This window comes from Mustela nigripes, chromosome 14, assembly GCF_022355385.1.
Source record: "Mustela nigripes isolate SB6536 chromosome 14, MUSNIG.SB6536, whole genome shotgun sequence".
NCBI lineage: Eukaryota > Metazoa > Chordata > Mammalia > Carnivora > Mustelidae > Mustela > Mustela nigripes.
Window position 1 is genome coordinate 25,263,698 of NC_081570.1, and position 19,571 is coordinate 25,283,268.

Below are 19,571 nucleotides of genomic sequence, written 5' to 3' on the forward strand. Positions count from 1 at the left end.
GTACCAGGTGGTGGGTATCATAGAGGGCATGGATTGCATGGAGCACTGGGTGTGGTGAAAAAATAATGAATACTGTTTTTCTGAAAATAAATAAATCAATTTATTTAAAAAAAAAAAAAGAAATAAAACTTGCCCCTGTCCCTCCCTTGTCACTGATGGCCTGCCTCTTGCTTGGCCACCAGCCCTGCACATATGCTTTCATTATTCACAGTTCTTTGCTAGACAAAGTCAATGTCTAGCACACTCGCTCCTTACCTCTCTCAGATTTATGCCAAAGATGGAAAATTTGCTGCAGATGCCCAAGATCTAATGCTTCAAGGTACAGACCTTCTAGCAGATGCTGAAACCCTTACTATGGAGAAGAACAGTGGAAAGAGCAGTGGTATGGAATAGAGCTGAGAAAGCCTCAATGTAACGGAAGATGGGGTTTCGGCTGCCAGGTCAGTGGACTTGGTGAGGGATAAATATAAGACGATTGTGCCACTGTTGATCAGGATTTTGCCAACACACAAATAAAGAGGCTGGGGTGGCATCACTTTTTCCACTGTACCGGCATGCGCCATGGCCATGGAAGGCTTTGAGAAGATGAGCAAAGGTGTTAATCTAATGGAAATCAGGAAAGGTGTGATGTTGTGTGTTGATACTGCAATTCCTAAACTTACTAGGAGCCTAAAGCTGTGAGAACTTGTGAAGACATTGCTCAGTTTGCTACAGTTTCTGCAAATGGAGACAGACAAATCAGCAATATTGTTTCTGATGGAATCACAAAGGTTCAACAAATATCCTTGCAATATGGGGCAGGAAAACACAGGAATCAAAGGCACAGAAGGAATCAAAGGCAGGAATCAAAGGCACAGAAGGTGCCAAAAATTACGTATCTCCCTACTTGAATAAGACATCAATAGTTCAGAAGTGGAAATTCTAGGATACTTAGGGTTTCCGGTGTCCAGTCCATGGTACTCAGTCTTGAAACCACCAATGTCCAATGAAAGTCTTGGGTTATGACTGCTGAAGATGCCCTCAGTACACTCACTTGGAATAGGGTAAATGTCAGCTTGTTGATTATAGCAACCCAAGCTTCAGGTTCTGGTCTCAGGGAAAGAACCAACAAAGCTTTTGCTACTGATGGTGTGATATTTGGAAAAGAGAGCTAGGCTCTGAATTTTCAAGATCATTTGCTTCATGATTTAGAAAAAGTTGGAAAGGTTATTGTAACGGAAGATGATGGCACATACTTGCAAGAGAGAAGTGACAAGATTCAAAAAGAGAAATGTTCAGGTAATCACTACTAGTGACCATGGAAAAGAAAAGCTCCAGGGACATCTGGTGACACTTTAGATGGCAGAGCTGTGCTGAAGGTCACCAGGACAAGTGACATGGAAGAGAATGAAAGGAAGGAGTAACAGATACAGGGAATGCTCCAAGACCCGTTGCTGGAAAAGGCGCTGTCTGGGTGCCTTGCTTTGGTGCATTCCCACTTTAAATTCACTGCTCTAGCTAAAAAAGAGCAAAAAACTGGTATAGCAACAATGGAAAGAGAACATTCAAAATGCCACCAACGACCATTGCCAAAAATCCAGGAGAGGAAGGATTGTCGATAGTTTAGAAAATAATGTCCAGCTCCTCAGAAGCTGCTTAAACACTATGCTGGGTGGCATTTTGAATATGGTGGAAAAAGAAATCATCAACCCAACTATGGGCAGTAAGATGTACAAAACAACTGATGTCTGTAAGAAGTACTTTGTTGGGTGCTGCTGGTGTGGCCTGTGGGTTAACCACAGCAAACCTTGTAGCCACTGGAATCCCTCAAGAAGACAAGGATCCTGGCAGGGTAGGTGGCGGGCAGTATGAGAGTGGAATGTTCCAATTTCTAGACTCGTGCTTTGCCATTGTTAACAGGTTGTGTGGTGGTCTTCACAAGCAACTTCTGACAAGTCAGAAAATGACCAGAAGAAAGATATTTAAGGGAATTCCTATGGCCATCAGTTGTTGGTTTCATGGCCTGGGCAATACTTTTTGCTCTACCTGGCATGTCTTTTTCCCCTCTTCCCTGCTTGGCTACCTCTGGCTGGCGAAGGCCTGACTCAAAGGCTATCTCCTCTCTGTGGCTGTGGCTCCTCCTCAGGGAGAAGTCACTGCCCTTACAAGATTTCATCCGGGCGTCTGTTGAAGCCCTTTTTCTACTGTGATGTCATGTCCTATTCTCCTAGCTATTTGTCCTCCAAGCTTACAGATCTGTGACCTGTGACTGACAGCCAAGCACACAGAAGTTTCCCTGAACTGTCCGATGACTGTGTGGATGAAGAAATGACCAACTGTTAGAAGAATATGTGCTTGGAGTTCATTTCCTGGCAAAAGGACTGGGTTGCCCTTGAAAGCAGGCGAGGTGAGGGGTGCTGTATTTTGTGTTCATGCTGTTTTCAGTTCAGACTCACTTTTGATTGAGTTTAGAAGGCTGGCCTCAGGGGCACTGGGCTCTGGGCTCCTGAGCCTGAAAGCAGCAAGTCTGCGATTCATGGAGGACACCTGGATATCCAGAACATAACAATGAGGCTGGCAAGGGTTGAGCAGCTCAGCAGGTGGACGGGAATTGGAGAGAAGAATCTGAGCGTGGACATAGGCTGCCTGAGGCACTTTGGCTCAAACCCAAACAGAAGCTTGGGTTTGTTATTATAAAAAGCATCTTGATGCATGCAAATTGGTTTCAAATGTTTGAGTTTCTTCAGCAAACAACTGAGACTCAGTGTCTCAGACTTCCAGAAAGCAGAGGAGCTGATTCTCTCACTGTGGAGTATCTCCCAACTCCTGGTTCCCAGAGTTCACTTGACAACACAGACAGTGAGAGGAACAGCAGAGTGAGGCTAGGATTTGGCTGGAGGGAGGGTCGAGCACTGGACAATAACCATGATGTCGGAGTGACAAGCAGAGAGCCCATGGCTGAGGAGCCGGAGCCACCAGGTCTACCTGTCACTGCACAAGGGGTTCCCCCTATAATAGGGAGTAGATGTTACTGGTGCAGTCTGAGGCCTGCGGGTTCCAATTCCTGAGCATCTGTCACATGCCAGATATTTTAGCAGGACGTCCTTCAATTTCCACTAGCCCCATGGGGGTCAATACCATTCCCTCTCTAGGGACCAGCGGGGCAATAGTAAGCTGGGAGGTATGCTCTCTTCCTTGCCAGGAAAGACCCTCACCAGTTGTGAACATAAGCCTCTGGGGGCATTTAAAAAGGCTCTTCTCAATGTCATTCCTTGCAGGCTTGAAAAGAAAGCAAGAAAGCAATTAGCACTGCAAGGAGGACTGAAAATATTCCTTGCCTGGAGGCAGAAGGATTGATTATATAATCTCAGTGGTCTCCCAGAACTGGAGGAAATTTAAGGAATTTCCATTTCTGTGATTGCCAAACATTTCAGGTATAGGAACCTGAAGTTACACTTCTAGGTAAATGCCCACTACACAAAGCAAATCAAAGAGGAACTGCTCTTTGGTTTAAGTTGATGGTGTGGGGGTGGAGATGAACCTAGAGCCCCGCCTGCTCAGTCCCTATCAAAACAGCTGTGGGGAGAAGCCCTCCAGGCTCCAAGGAACCCACTTTGAAAACCACTCTTCTGGGCTCCCTCCTCTCATGTTTTATACATTTGAAGAGGACTCCTGTTCTGAGAGGGGACCAGTGACCTCTGCCTCTACTTTGCCTTGAGTCTTTACATCTCTCTCTCCAGCCCAGATGCTTCTCTGAGCTACAGACTGACAGACCAGTCAGCTACCTACTAGATGGCCTCTAAGCCCCGATATGCCAATATCAATGTAGATCAACATGTTCCAAGCAAATCCACCCTCATGTGCCTCTGCCCCAGGCCACCTTGGTTAACAGTGTTATTTTTTCACCTTCTCCCTCAAGCTAGAAACCTAAAATTCACCTCTGAATGCCCTGCCTCCTTCCTCCACCCCTCTGACTCCCAGATCTAACAAGCCACGAGTCCAGGCAGGTGACCGTGGGGAGGCCTCTTCCAGTCTCTCTCTGCCTCTGCCTAAAGTCTAGGTCCTTGGAGATTTCAGGTTCTCCGAGACTCTTAACTGTCCTCCCATTACCATCTGAGAGTAGTCAAAGATCTTCCTGAAATGAAAATATGATTATGTCTCCCTTGTTTTTTAAAAATTTTTTTAAAATAATTTTTTATAGATTTGTATTTATTTATTTGAGAGAGAGAGCATGAGCAGGGGAAGGGGCAGAGAGAGAGAGAGAGAAAAGCAGACTCCCTGCTGAGCACAGAGCCCAAGGTGGGACTCCATCTCAGGACCCTGGGATCATGACCTGAGCCGAAGGCAGACGCTTAACTGACCGAGTCACCCAGGTGCCCATATGTTAAACTTTTGTTAACTCCTGTAAAAGACCTCTGATCTCCTGTCTTCAGTGCAGCTTCTCAGTGTTATCCCTGTCTCCCTCTCTGGGCTCGGAGCTTGCTGCCTTGATCATTGCCCCGCACTCTGGATGGCGGGCTTTGAGCTGGGGCAGCAAATATTTTCGGGGAGAGGGGAGGCCTGAGAGTGCATGAGTTGGGCTGTGGGTCATGTCTCAGCTGTAGACTGCCCAGCTCTAGCCTGGTAGCACTCCGGAGGATCTCAACACTTCGTAAATGAATGAGCAAGGCTGTATTCCATAAACCTTTATTTACGGATGCAGAAACTTAATATTTCATATAGTTTTCATGTGTCACGAAACCTTCTGATTTTCTTTTTCAGTGTTTAAAAACGTAAAAGCCATTCTCAGCTTGAGGACCATATAGAAACAGTCAGAGAGCTGGGTCAGGCCTGCAGGCTGTAGTTGGCCCAGCTCCTCCCTGGACACGCAGGTTTCCGGGGCTCCTCAGACTTAGCCCTTTCTTGTCTTCCCTCTACCTGGAATGTTCCTCACTATCTGCGTGGCATCTTTCTGGAGCCCACACTGATGTTGCTGCCACCTTTTTCTTTTTATTTATTTATTTATTTTGGCTTCTTTAAGTGCTCCCTGTTAAACTAATTGCTCCTTTATCTCTAATCCTAGAACCCTTTCCCAGGCCTCAATTGTATCTCTTATCTGGCTGCATGCAATTTATAGATTTATGCCTGTTCCTCTCTTTAAGCTGTTCTCCTTGACAGCAGAGCCTGGGATAGCCGCCTTCCCCTTTCCGTGCTGTCACATGGCCGTGTCACACCAAGATGCTTAAAATTCAGCACGCTTGCCCACCGTCCAACAGCCAGCCAGACGCACACTCACACTGGAACTCTGGTCCCCTGATTTCCTGAGGTAGTACTGAACATCCTGTTTGGCCAAGAATACCCCTAAGTTCTTGTTGGACTGAGATGGGAATGGAATATGGCATGTTGTAGGTTATTCATTTATTTGTTCAATGTATGATTTGGTATCTGGGGGCAAAACAAAACAAAACAAAACAAAAACACAACTGTTCATCAATCCATTTAGGGGTTTATAATGATTAGCCCTGAGGTGCCATAAATCACTTGAGACTAATCCCAGCAAGCTGAGGGCTGTGGAAACTGACCCCCTGCTGATGTGTCCCTCAGTCCAGTCCTCACACTTCTCTGTCCTGCCTTGAGCACTGCTAGAGCAAGGGGGCCCGCTGGTAAGGCTCCTAGCCTCCCAGAGTACACAGGGGGCCACAGCAGGGCCTCTGTTCCCGTTTCTCGCTCCTTTTGGGTTGGCAGATGGGAGGCACAGCAGACAGGAGGGAGAGAGAAGAGAGAGATCAGGTTACTGATTCTGGGCTCCTCCTCCTGCTCTGGTTACTGATTCCCAGGCCCCCTCCTCCTGCACTGAGGGTTGGCAGTGGTCAGGCTCCTCAGTTCAGCTAGGTGGCTTATCTTCTACTCCCTCTGCCCCGGCCCCTACCCCACTACGGTGAAGGCCTCCCTGTTGCGTGGTCTCTGAGGACCTCACCATCCTTTTGGGGAACTTTAATCCCATCCTATCTTCTATAAAATGTCCCACCACTAAACCCTCCTCAGAAAGCTGGGCAAAATGTCTTCTATCTCCTGCTAGGCCCCCTGACTAAAAGCTATCTTTGCCAGGCTTTGGGGCTGTATTTGCAAGCCGCCAAGCAGATTATTTTAGTCATTTCCAAGTCTCCTTGCCTTCAGAGCAGTGGTTCTCATGGGGGGTGATTCTGTATGTGGGGGTCATTTGGCCACGTGTGGAAGCTTCTTGGTTATCATGACTGTGTGTGTTGAGGGAGATGCTACTGGCATCTAGCATCTAGTGGATGGAGGCCAGGGATGCTGCTGAGCACCCCAAAATGCAGTGGACAGTCCCCTACAACAAAGAGCTCCCCATGCCACAATGTCAACAGTGCTGAGGCTCAGGAACCTTGCTCGAGTCACTAACCGAGTTACTAAATGATTATTGCATATGCTTGCACTATATGCCCCCGGTCTGGAAAACACTAGACAAAGAAGTTCCCAGGGAAAAATCATTTATTAGCACAGTATATATGCCACCATCTATAAGCATGAATACTGCTGGCGTGAAAATCCTGCTTCCCACACTCCATCGATGAGACCTTGGGTCAGTTACGTGGCTCTTGGAAACCCTCACCTGCAGAGCGGGGCTAAGAGGAGGCCCTCCTTCCCACAGCCACTGTTAGGACTGGGTGAAGTAGTAAATGCCAGAAGCCTGAAGTGAGAGAAAGCTCTCTGGAAACACTGGCCCACGGGAATGAGTAAAACCTGCTCAAGAGCTGTATTCGGGGAGACAGAAGAGGATAAGATAGGGCCTGCTTTTGAGAAGTTCATCACTAAAGCAGATTTTCAGACTGTGGGTTGTTAGCTGCTGTAGACTTGTGAAATTCACTTCGAGGCTGCAGTTAACATTAAAAATGGGAAATTTTCAGGGTGCATCATGCTTCGTAGGGGTAAATACCACTTGCTGACATTTTCTTTTTAGTTCTATAGATAGATGTGTGTACTGGGTTGTGTTGGAAAATGTACTTCTTTATGGTGGGATGAGATTAACAAATAAAGTTTAAAAGCTACCAGCTAAATAGGAAAGGTAAGACATTCGAGGCACCACTCAGAGAAGGCTCTCTGCTTTTGCAGAAAACTCACACGAGCCTGTGAATGAATTCAACTTCACCACTTACAACCTGTGTGATCTCTGTGTGTTGGGCTTGTTACTAAACCTCTCTGAGCCTCAGCTTCTTCAGCTGCAATGTAGGAATTAAAAACACATTTTGCCACTGCGCTGTGTGGGGGCCCCAACAGGGCAGTGGGGGACATGGCCTCGTCCAGGCCTCCTGCACAGCAGGTATGCTCCTGCTGCAGCTCTTCTAGAGGCTGCCACACAGCTCGGTTCTTGTCCCCCATTGTCTGGCTTCAAACTGTAACCCACGACCATGCCAAACGGGCCCTCAGGCACCTGAAATAGTAGAAATCCTGGCACCTATTTAACCAGATAAAATGATAATATTCATCTCTGCTTTTCTATTTTGGAAAATACAAAAAAAAAAAAAAAAATCCAGGTGCTTCGCTTCCACAAAAGCCCACGGTCTGCAGTGGAAAAATGTTTTCAGGAAAGCTCTCAGAGTGAGGCTTTGTGAAGCTCATCAGACCAGGGTGGCTTTGGGGTTTGTTTTTTAAATATTTCAAAGGTGTCCTGCTACCCTGAGCTAAGGAAGTGAGGCTGTTTAGGAAAGGTCCCAGATTTTACAGGTAAAGCCTCTGCCTCCAGTGCCAGTTTTATCCTAGTTTCAGGCCAGAAAGCCTGGCCCTGGGGGTCTGGTGGCAGGGGCTGCCCCCTGCCCCCTCCAGGTGAGTGATGGGCCAACCGCTGTCCGGACCCAGAGCCTCCAAGCCAGGGTTGGGAGGGACATGCTGCCCTGCTCTCCACCTGAGAATCTGCATTCCTCCCTGCCCCTACCCCCTGACCCCCGCACACCCCTGCCAGGAGGCACTTCTTACTTTTTATCAGCCTTACATGGTCCCATTCTCTGCACACCACTGGTTTTCCTCACTCGCTCACTCACACTGTGAGCCTACCCCACCTTTTATTCCCGAGGGCCTTCCAGGGCCTTCTGCTTAATAGGTGTGCAATACAAGTTCACTGTCGAATCAATCAGAACCAACATCAGCTTGTAATTGGTAGCAGTTAAGGGCTTAATGAGCAAGTTCTAAAGCCCACCCTTGGTGTTTATAAATTTTGTGTACTTCGAGCAAACTCAAGGTTGAAAGGAATGTTCTCATCTACTCCCATACATTCCGTGGACTTTGGATCTCCTCCAGGCCTGAGGAGCTCCCTGTCTTGGGGAGAGCCAGTTCTCCAGGATTGTAGCAGAATCCTGCTTACCTGCGATTTCTACCTGCCATTCCCAGTCTGGTTTCTGGCTGCCAAGCAGCCCTTCACAGACTAGAGCACTTGAACTACAGCACTCCTAGAGCTCCCCTGCCCGCATGTGTAATACATTTGGGTGCTACATAACACAAAAGACGGTCTTCTGCTTTACACCAGGGGAGATGGAACACCGGTGATCGAGAGGATGGGCTCTGGATTCAATAGACAGGAGGAGTTCAGATAACCTTGGGAAACTGGCTTAATTGCTTTGGGCCTCATCTTCCTTGTCCATATAACGGGGATGGTGACACCACTTACTTCACAGTGGAATGATAAGGGTTAAATGAGATGATGCTTATCAAGTGCCCAGCACAGTGCCTGGCTCTTCAAAGGCACTTGGTGGAGCCTGGGAGGGACCTGGAGAAGGGCAGCTCGGGCCACAGGACCCCATTGCTGCCTGGGGTAGCAGGCCACCGTGGCAGATGCAGAGATGCTGATGTGGAGACCCTAGGTCTGCAAATAAGAACAGGATGATAAAGGCATGTCTGGGGACAGGATGAGCTGCTCCCAGGAGTCATTGCAACCCATGGAGGAAGCATGGCAGCCCCACCTACCTTGGTACTGGGCACTGAAACCACGCTGCCGGTGGTTGCCGTCCGAGGTAAAGTGCAGCCGTAGCCAGTTCTTGCTGCTGATGACCGGGGCTGGGAGGCTGGCTCCAGTGAACCTGTGGGAACACGACATCAGCTGGGTTAGGTGTGAGACAGGGGCAGGCGTTACCCATTTCCCATGGGAGCTAGGGCCTCAGTCCAGGCCTAGAGTGGGAAGGAAGGGTGGGGCCACCCTGGCTGCCCTCCTGTGACCTAGGGACTGAGCAGCTTCAGGTGGCTCTTTAGGGGCCCTTCCTACCACTGGGTTACCTTAAGAAGCTGTGGAGAGGGTGGGTCCTTCAGGCTAGGAGCAGAGGCCCATCCCCTCCCCCGAGCCAGGAGTGTGGACAGGTGTCACTCCCTTTTGCCACAGACTGCAGTTGCAGGAACTTTCTCCTGCAGTCCTCCCAGCAGAGCCCACCCACCCCCATCTAAGATCCTGATTCCCCCAGCAAAAATCCAGGCTCTTTGGAGAACAATGTGGAGATTCTTCAAGAAATGAAAAATAGAGCTTCCCTATGACCCTGCAATTGCACTCCTGGGTATTTACCCCACAGATACAGATGTGAAAAGAAGGGCCATCTGTACCCCAATGTTTATAGCAACAATGGCCACGGTCGCCAAACTGTGGAAAGAGCCAAGATGCCCTTGGATAAGGAAGATGTGGTCCATATACACTATGGAATATTATGCCTCCATCAGAAAGGACGAATACCCAACTTTTGTAGCAACATGGACGGGACTGGAAGAGATTATGCTGAGTGAAATAAGTCAAGCAGAGAGAGTCAATTATCATATGGTTTCACTTATTTGTGGAACATAACAAATAGCATGGAGGACATGGGGAGTTAGAGAGGAGAAGGGAGTTGGGGGAAATTGGAAGTGGAGGTGAATCATGAGAGACTATGGACTCTGAAAAACAATCTGAGGGGTCTGAAGGGGTGGGGGGTGGGAGGTTGGGGTACCAGGTGTTGGGTATTATAGAGGGCACGGATTGCATGGAGCACTGGGTGTGGTGCAAAAATAATGAATACTGTTATGCTGAAAATAAATAAAAAAAAAATCCAGCCAACAACCTCAGGGCCAAGGATCAGTTACCCCTATGAGGCCCCAGGGAGTCTGTGGAAAGGCCCAACACAGGCACTCTAGGCAGTGCAGCCCCTCAGTGGTGTGAGAGCCCATTCTGAGATCACTCAGTAGGCCCCAGGTCTCCTCTAGCTCTTCCCCTAGTGCTGCTGCCTCTGTAAGAAGCCTCCCCTTCCTGCTGGGTCCATCCCACCTTCCTTAGATTAGCCTCTTCTGGCTCCCAGCTAGTCCAGCTCAGAGAGAAGGGCACCGGCGTCTCTCCTGCTGTCACTGTTCAGTGCCCTAGCCTCTTGACAAATTGCCATCTTGGGCCAACTTCCAGGTCAACTAGATCCTTCCTCTTGGAGCACAGGAACCTTCAGGGGCTCCCTAGTGGCTACAAAAGACATGCTGCTTTTCAACATTCCCACCTGTCCCCTGCCGGAATGAGCCTCTACTCAGTGCTGGCCCTCTCCACCATACTCAGGCTAAGCTGTGATGTTCCCCCACCCCCTGCGTGCTCCCTGCACCCAGGAACCCCCTCCATCTTATCTTCCCTCGTCTAACTCACAGCCTCCCAGTTGGCCCATACACTGGTGTTCCCCCATCTTCCTCCTGACATAAGAATCAGGTACAAAGCTTCCCAATGCCTCCACTCTGGCAATATCACACCTCCCTCCTGCCTGCTCCCACCCCCGTGGGGACACCCCAACAACATCTCCCAAGCACGCACACTTTGTCCTTTCCTAGATCTTCACCTTTACTGCTGGGAACAGGTCCACCTGTAGCCCTCTCTCCTGCACCCCCATGTCACCTGAGATGATTTCGGGAAGCCCTCAAACATCACGTCCTGAGAAAGCCTTTCCTCCTCTGCTTGGCTTTGAAGCTACGTGGATTTGGATTCTGAACCAGCTTCAGCACTTAGTAGCAGTGTGACCTAGGACTAGTTACTGAACCTTTCTGAGGATGAGAATATGAATAGCAGCCTGAAGACCTATGGGCAAAGAACATAGCCCAGTCCTGGCCACATAGGGGCTCGAGAAATCTCATTTTCCTTTTCCCTCTTCCATGATGCCACATTACTGCATTCGGATTATGATTCCCTATCTAGGTGTGTGTCTCCCTATGATACCTCCTCAAAGAGGGCACTGTAGCCTGGGGGTGAAGCTTGGGCCTACAGGGATCAGCTGTGTTATCTTAACAAAAATTACTTCTGCTCTCAGTAACTTTAACTTTAAAATGGGGAAAATGACAACCATTCCTTCAAAGAGTTGCAAGGATTAAATGAGGCAATACACAACAAAGACCTTAGCATGGTCCCTGGCAAACAGAGAGCTTTTGGTAAATGGTGGCTGCTCTTTTCTTCTTTTCCACTTGCATTTTTCATCTCTGAACCAAGCACTGAGCACAATGGTTGATACAAAGCAGGGACATCAGGATTCCAGTACAAAACAGGTGGTGCAGTCATCTGAGAATAATTCCAGGAGTTCCATGAATGGACTCTTTGTAAAGGGACAAACACCAGGGATGGGGCAGTATCCATACAGCTTATGGAGCTGTCTTGGGCCTGGAGAAGAAATGGTGTCCCTGAAAAAAAAGGATGTATGGAAAAGGCCACCATACAGGACCCAGATCTTCAGGAAGTTTGTGGAAGTCCCATCCAGAGGGAACATGGAATGGATACCCAGAACTCACTTTCCTCTCTCCCCTCCTCCAGTCTCCTGCTGATGCTTCTGTTGATCTCTCCCAATTAGAAGCCAGAAAAAAAGGAGCATATTGATGTAGCCCCACCCACAGCTAAGTCCTCCTAGACAGGGAACCAAGTGGAGAAGGTTAGGGAGAGTATTTGGAGGGACAAGTGGAAGAGATCCAGCATGGTGGGTCCCTATAAATATGTAATAAGCAAAGGAATTAACCAAGTGGCTTCATACTCTGGCAAAACTGAGTTTTTACTATAATGAAAATGCTGACACACACCAAACTCCAGTAATATGACCTATATTGCCATGGTAAGAGCTATTCTAGAAACCAATTACCGTATTTTACCAGGTCCCATTTAAAATAGTTTATTATAGGCTGAGTCATTTAAGTTTTCTAAGGAGCCACAAACAGTATTGTGGTTCTCCCCGCCACCAGGCCAAATTCAATTCTATCTCAATGATAAAGCTTAGAGACTATTTACATAAGGGAAGTAGAAATAGGAAGAATTTACCTGAATAATTCAGAACCAAAGGCTGTTTATTGCAAAATAGAATGTGGGGAGGGTGCCAGGGTCCCAGGAGCAGGAGGAGAATAATGATCTGGATGGAAAGTGGAAGTAGGCGAGACTTCTCCAGCCCCAGTACCTGCTCTAACTCCAGCTGTCCAGTTTGGAGAAGCCCCAAGGGACATTTGTTTTCCATCTCTCCCACACCTTTACTCATCCCTAGGACTCCTGCTAACTGTTCCCTCCCAAGGCTTAAACTCTTAGGGCCCTGTGGTGCCTTCACACCTTTACTCTGTTCTGCTCCTGCCTCCTCACACATAAATGCACATTGGAGAGTTTTCTTGGCAACTATCCCAGGAACTGGGGGCTTCTGTGTTGTTGTCATCACATCAGACTCTGCCATTGAGATAGTGCCCTGTGTCACTGACAACTCTCCAACAAACCAATGACACACACAACGGCATGGATGACTCTCAGAAGTATTATACTGATAAAAGGGAACATACAGTACGGTTCCATTTATATGAAACTCTGGAAAAGACTAATCTATAGCAAAAGAAAGCAGATTAGTCATTGCCAGAGCTGGGGGTGAGAGATATCAGCAGGGAGCCCCTGAAAGGGAGTTCAAGGGACCCTCCTTGGGTGATAGAAATGTTTTACATTGTGAAGGAGATGGTGGTTATATGGGATGTACACGTTGGTCAAAGCTTTAAAAACTGTACATTTAAATGGGTCACTTTATTTTTTGAAAAATTTACCCCAAATAGAGTTAATTAAAAACAGTCTTCAGTAGTTCCTGTCCTTGGTGTAAAAGACCTTTCTATGGCCTTAGGCTTAAAAAAAGTCAGAGTGTCCTCACCTCTCCTACCTCCTCCTCTCTCCACCTCATTCTTTCTGTTCTAGCCACATGGGTCTCCTTGCTGTTCAAAACTGGCCAGACTAACATAACATAATGAAAAAGAAAAAGAAAAAGAAAAACAAAACAAAACAACAAAAAAACCTGGCCAGACCTCCTCTGGCCTCAGGGCCTTTGCACTTGCCATTCCCTCTGCCTGCTAGCTGGCTCTTCTCCCAGACATCCATGTGGCTCACCTCCTCACTTCATCTAAGGCTTTGATCAAATGTCGCCTTCTTGGTAAAGTCTTTCTGGTCTGACTCCTGCCTGCCTACCTTCCCTGAGCACACACGCACACATGCACACACAGACACACAAAAAAACCATCTCCAACCAAACAGAAGACCTTACTTGTACTTGAGCACACACTGCTTCTCTGCTTTTGCACTTGCTGCTTTTGGCCCTTTCCCATTGTATGAGCTGGCTGCACAGAGAGGTGAAGAAATTTATTCAAGGTCACACAGCTATTAAATGGGCAGAGGTGAGAGTCAAACTCAAACCACCCCACTTAAAGCCTATGTACTCAGCCTCTGCATTGTACTGCCACGTACACACAAGCATGAAAGAAGGCAGTGGAACAGTTCAGGCTGAATTCCATTCTGTTTCTTTTCCTCCCCTCCCTCATCCCCCCACAGGATCCTCTTTAATTTTGCTCCCTCTTAGAATCATAATTAAAGGCGAGAAACTCGAAGAGAGATTCTCCCCTTCAAACCTTTCTGTCCACATTAACTTCACTCTGGGGGGCCTGGGGAACTCCAAGTTTGCCCAGGAAACTGCTACTGCAGTATAGCATAAAATGTATTTAAGCAATTACACTCAATTTTTTTTTTCTTTTTGGTAAATTGACTTCCGTTAAATGGGGCTTCATTAATGGAATCTGGCTTGGGGAGAATAGAAAAACAACAACAACAAAACCCACAACCGCTCCCTTTAATGCTTGTAGTTGATTATGGGAAAAGTGGCTTTGAATTCCCCTACAGCAATCTCTAAGTTCTTGTCTTGGTAATAAGAGAGCTCAGAGCAGACTTCACGGAAAGCATTTCTTCTTAAGAAGCTTCTCCTACAGTCAGGATGCTGGGAGTGCTGAGATGACAACCGAGTCTGCGAGGAATCGCTTCCTAGCTGTACGCAGAGGGGGAGGAGTATTAGGAGCTTCTGGTTTAAATTTCAGTATTCCTGAAAACTGACATGCTCAGCAGAACATTCACTCATTCATTTACTCATCGAGCACATATTGGATACAAGGCATGGCACTTGCCAGTGGGTGCCACCCCCACTGGTTCCCTGGATATGGGCAGTCCTTGCAAAGCCTGAACTCCAACATATTCATCTGCACAACCTCAACTCCTCGGTCAATAGCATATGGCTTCTGGGCTCCCAGAGCATCTCCTGCGGGCTTTATCTCTCAGCTAAGCTATGTGCACAGCCTGAATCTGACACAGGGTTAGAGAATCTCTGCATCCCAGGGGCAAGCAGAAACCATCCTTAACTCCAAAGCTGGCTGGAGAGAATACAAAATATAGGAGGTGTGTCCCACTTTATCCCCACTCCCACACCCACTTCCCTCCCCACCTGCCATCTGCTCTCCTCTTTGGGGGATGGAGAAGGCACCATGATGCAACCAGGAAAAACCCTTCTGGAAATGGCTTTGTGGTGATGGGTAAAGGGCACCAAGGCCCTTGTTGGAGACCTAACTCCTGCTGCCACTGCCCCAGCCACCTCTTGTCAATAAAGTGAACATTTATTGACTCAGCTCTGATACTCATTCTCATCACCAATGATTTCTGTATCAGTTTTCCTTTAGCCAAATGCCTAGGATTCTTGCTAAGTCAAGATAAATGCTTTTCCCAGGACAAATCCATGATATCATCTATTTTCCTAGAACTGGGAAAAAGCTCGGGATGAATGCAGCTCTCTTTTGGATATGGACAGTTGGAGTCCCTGAACCTTAAGACCTATCTTTGGAAAGGCATCCCAATATCTGGTTCTCAGCAGTGCCTACCCAACCCAGTTAGTCATTCAGGCAGCTCTGAGCAGCTGAGCCACAGTATGAAAATTCAAATCCCAGCTACCCACCTGGAGGTTCTGGGACTTGTCTGGACAAACCCAAGCTTCTGCCAATCATTCTTGCTCCTCAGTGTTCTTTCTTCCCATAATCCACACCATCTTCCTAGTCACCCAAACCAGGCATCATCCTTAACTCCTCCCATTCCTGCTCTCCGTGACCAACTGTAGCCACATCTTCTCTGCCTTGTGACCTCATGATCCTCACCTGGACTACTAAGACAGCCTTCTGACCTGCCCTCTGCCCTCAATCCCTCTCTATATTCTGGGGGGAGATTTCCCCAAGTTCCTGCCTTGCTAGAAACCCAGCAGCAAACACCCACTGGTTCCAGTATTACCAAGTCTAGACTTTTTCATGTCTTCCCTCTCCAGTGACACCCATTCGAGCCCCAGCTTCTTTTATGTCTCCATGCTTCTACATATGCTACTCCCTCTACCTGAATGTCCTTTCCTGTTGCCCTACCTGACTTCCTGGGAAATATCAGTGCTCCCATAAACCTAACCAAAATGTCTCCTTTTCTCCACCTCTCTCTTTCCCTGCCCCATGGGAGAAACATTTGCCTTCACTGTGGTCCCTCTGCACCATGCTCATGCCTCTGCCATCGTACTGGACACACCAAATCATAACCATCTCCCTGACTAGAAGCCAAGCTCTGTAAGAGCAGAGACAGGATTTTCTTTATCTCGCTATGTCCAGAAACACAGCACCGTGCCTGGCATGTGGAACAAGTCAATTCCTTAGAACAGGGGTTGGCAAACTGTAGTTTGCTGTCTGTTTTTATAAATAAAGTTTTATTGGATCACAACCGTGATCATTCATTTACGTATTGCCTCCTTTCAAGCTATGATGGCAGAATTGAGTAGTTGGGGCAGAAACTATAACTTGTAAAACACCAAATATTTGTCTTGCCCTTTACAGAAATAGTTTCTTGACACCTACCCTAAGCCTTGCAGACAGAGCTTGTTGGTAAAAAGTAATTTCCAAGTAAGGAATAATAAAAGCATACACAGCTAAAACATTTCCTGATAGTGTACAAATACTTCAATGTACATTTATGCATCAATCCATTTAATGTAGTACCAAGGTCTTTTCTTTGATCACAGTTTTGTTCTTCACACTCTCTCATATAAGCTCCATCTATAATGCATCGTTCACCATATCCGATTCAGCTACAGCTCATTCAGTCAATAAATATGTATCGTGCACCTGCCATGTGCCAGGCACTGTGTGGGGGCACTGGGGATGGAGCGGTGAGCAAGACAGTCCTGGTCCCTGCCCCGATGGAACTGAGCAATTGTCTCAGTCACTCACACCTAATATTTAGGAAGCAATTCTTTTTCAGAGATTCTCCTCCATGGAGTCTTTCCAAAGCACTCAATTTAGTTTCCATAGATGCAACTCTATTTCCTTTCACACTCATATTTCATCAGTTTATGTGATGTTTAATTTAAATCACATAATTACAATAACAAGTATGACTGGCACCAAGAGAGTTGGCAACAGACCCATCTGATTCTCAGAAAGTGCAAGACTCAGCTGGTGGGAGCATGGAGGGCATGGGCTTTGAGGGTGGGGGTGGGAGATGGCCAGCAGGCAGCTGGTGCTTAGAGTGCCACAGGGCATTGGTCAGGAAGTTCTAACAAGGCCATGGGAATTCCAGCTACCCCAGGAAGCTGCTCTGGTGGAGAGGACTAAGAGTACTTCCGTTATACATGTCTTGTGAATGAATGAATCAGTGAATGAACGAATGGCAGTCTCCTGCTTTCAGCTGTGGGCATCTTTTCTAATCACATCCCCTTTGCTACTAGGAGAGTGGGATTCAGTTAATATTAAAATCCTAATTGATGAGGACTTCACAGGACTTCCAGGCCTAAGGGCCAGCTATGTATAGATCTCATCTACAGCCTTCCCAATAGATGGTCAGTTCAGCTCTGTTCTGAATGCTTCCCAAGACTGGTAAGTCAGCTTCTTGCCAAATCCTCCCTGTCTACTTTGATTTAGCCCCACCCTTTTCTTGATGCTTCCGGCTCATCCTTGAGCAGGCATCTTATAGCCACTGGCTCCAGAGAGTCTGGCTGACTTCTCCTGTGTACCTTGGGACTCCTGGCACTTCCTCTACCCTGGTGCTTGTCTCACCAAGAATCATCCAGGGGTCTGCCTCATCCTCCAAACTGTGCGCTCCTGAAGACAGGGGCTGTTTCTTTCTTCTTTAATTCTTTCATCAGTACCTTCCATGGAAACCTAACACGCCTCCATAAACACTGCTTACTAGAAGAAGGAACGCTTGAATGAGTCAATGAATGAATGAGATCCTGCTAGTGAAAGCAGAGGGCATATGAGGGGGAAAACAGACCAGCACGTGAGCCTGGAGACAGTGGTGAGAGCCTCCAAGGCCGTAATGGGTTTCATCCTGCTTTCCTATGAAGATGCGCCCCCACACCCCCTTGATGCCTCAGCACTCCTCCTATCCCCTACTCACTTGTCAGCTGCTGGTACCTTTCTGGGGGACTCTTCTCATCCTGACATAGCCCCAATGCACTAACCGTGAGGTCTCATAATCAATGTGGGCAAATGTTCCTCCTTCCCCAGAAGGAACTCAATAAACTCAACAAATTACCAGGGCTCTTCCCTGCTCAGCTAATTGTTAGCCCCAGGGAACCCACACAAGCTACATCAGGTAAACGCTTTTCCTCCAGATGCACTGCTCCCTGGAGGGCGAGTATCTGAACCAGGAAGAGGGAAGGACAGGGCTCCCGGCAATGTCTGCGCCTGGGATGTGGGTGTCATCACCGCTGGGGGTCCTGGGGCTCATGCGTTGGGGGTGGCACCTTGAGAAGGGCTTGGGGTGCTCATTTTTTGCACTCCCTGCAGGGCTGCTCACCCAGAAAGGCTGCTGGCTGAGGCGTCTCCTGACTGCGCAGAGGCCGTGCTCATGATGCTGCCAAGAGCAGACTGGCATCGTGTCTGCGAATGGAGCGGGGCCTGAAGTGCTGAGCTCCGGGTGAGGGGGCTCCTGGCGTGCCCTCAGCTACCTTCCAGTGCCCCCGCGCCTCCCTCATTTTCTGTCAGTCCCACTCCCCTCCGTGAGCTACAAGCGGCTGAAGAGCCTGAGCCCCGCCGACCCCACGTGACCCACAGGGCGCGCCTGATTGGCTCAGGCTGGCCACGTGACACCAGTGGGGCCAATGGGCCGATGGGAACGGGCCTACCCGCGGGAGGGAGATTCCGGAAAGGGTGGCCCCACATCAGGTCTTCCACCTCTGACCCTGTACCTCCACCCCATCACTCTCACGGGATGTGGGGTGCCTCGTACATTGTCCTCCTCCATGGCGTGCTGCCGTCTGCCTGGGACAGAATCTAAGCACCCTCTCAGCCCTGCCCTGCTGCTGAATCCTTAGCTAGCCATTCTCTGCCCCCAGCCCGGTCTGCATTGCTCCAGGTTAGGCCAGAGAGCTCGCCTGATGGCCCCATGAACTAAAATGTTAAAGCCTGCCCCATCAGGCCTGGCCCAGGAAGTGGGTGCCTTGGGAACGTGGTGGCCGAGGCACACTCACACTAAACCTGGACCCTATCGCCTTCCTGGCTCAGGAGTCTGCCTAGGTGGAGATGTCCCCTGTCTGGGTTATCACCTGTCTTGTTCCCCTACACAGAGGCAATAGGTTTGACCTCTGGAACCAACACAGCCTTGTATTTGAGTCTGGGCTCCACTATTTCCTAGTCGTGTAAGTATGGGGATGTGCCCAAAATTCTCTGAACCTGTTTCCTCATCTGTGCAATGGGAGTCCTATATAAGGTGTCTAGGATTGTGCCTGACACACAGCAGGTGCTTCACAAATGTGAACTATTCTCCCCCACCCTTGATTAGTTAGGTCTGAGAGGAGGAGAAGGGATGAGATCTTATCAGAGCCTTGAACCCTATCCTCCAGAGCATACAGGGTTTAAGTAGACCCTGGAGTAGCCTAGGTTTCCCTGGAGAAGTAAGGATGCCTGCATCCAGTCTGGTGACAGGACAGTACATGGGAGAAGAGACAGGGCACTCTGTGTCACCCAAGGTAGCCAGTCCATGTGGCAGCTACCTTCCCTTCTCCCTCAGCGGCTCTAGCCTGGCCTCCACCAGTTCCTGCTCTCTCAGTCTTGCCTGTCACTAGCAGACATGAGTCAGAGAAGGGGCCTGTCCCCCTCCCAAGAAGGGTGGCAATGTATGCCTTGCAGAGGCCTCTGGGGATTATATTTGGATAATACTTCTCATCCTGAGGAAATGTTTGCAGATGGCTTACTGAGGAGCCTCCCACGCCAGCCTCTGCCTGCCACTCTTAGCTTGAGCAACATCAATGTCCCCCTCCCCCTCCAGGAGGAGGCAGCTAGCCAGC

At 48.4% G+C, this 19,571-nt stretch overlaps 1 protein-coding gene across 1 annotated transcript in view; it reads right to left on the reverse strand.

The window, feature by feature from the left end:
• CSMD2 (CUB and Sushi multiple domains 2) overlaps nt 1-19,571 on the reverse strand; it is a 611,427-nt gene that overhangs the window by 313,141 nt on the left and 278,715 nt on the right. The window contains exon 6 of the mRNA XM_059377195.1: nt 8,935-9,047. Coding sequence (XP_059233178.1) covers nt 8,935-9,047 — 113 coding nt within the window. The remainder of the gene's footprint in view (nt 1-8,934; nt 9,048-19,571) is intronic.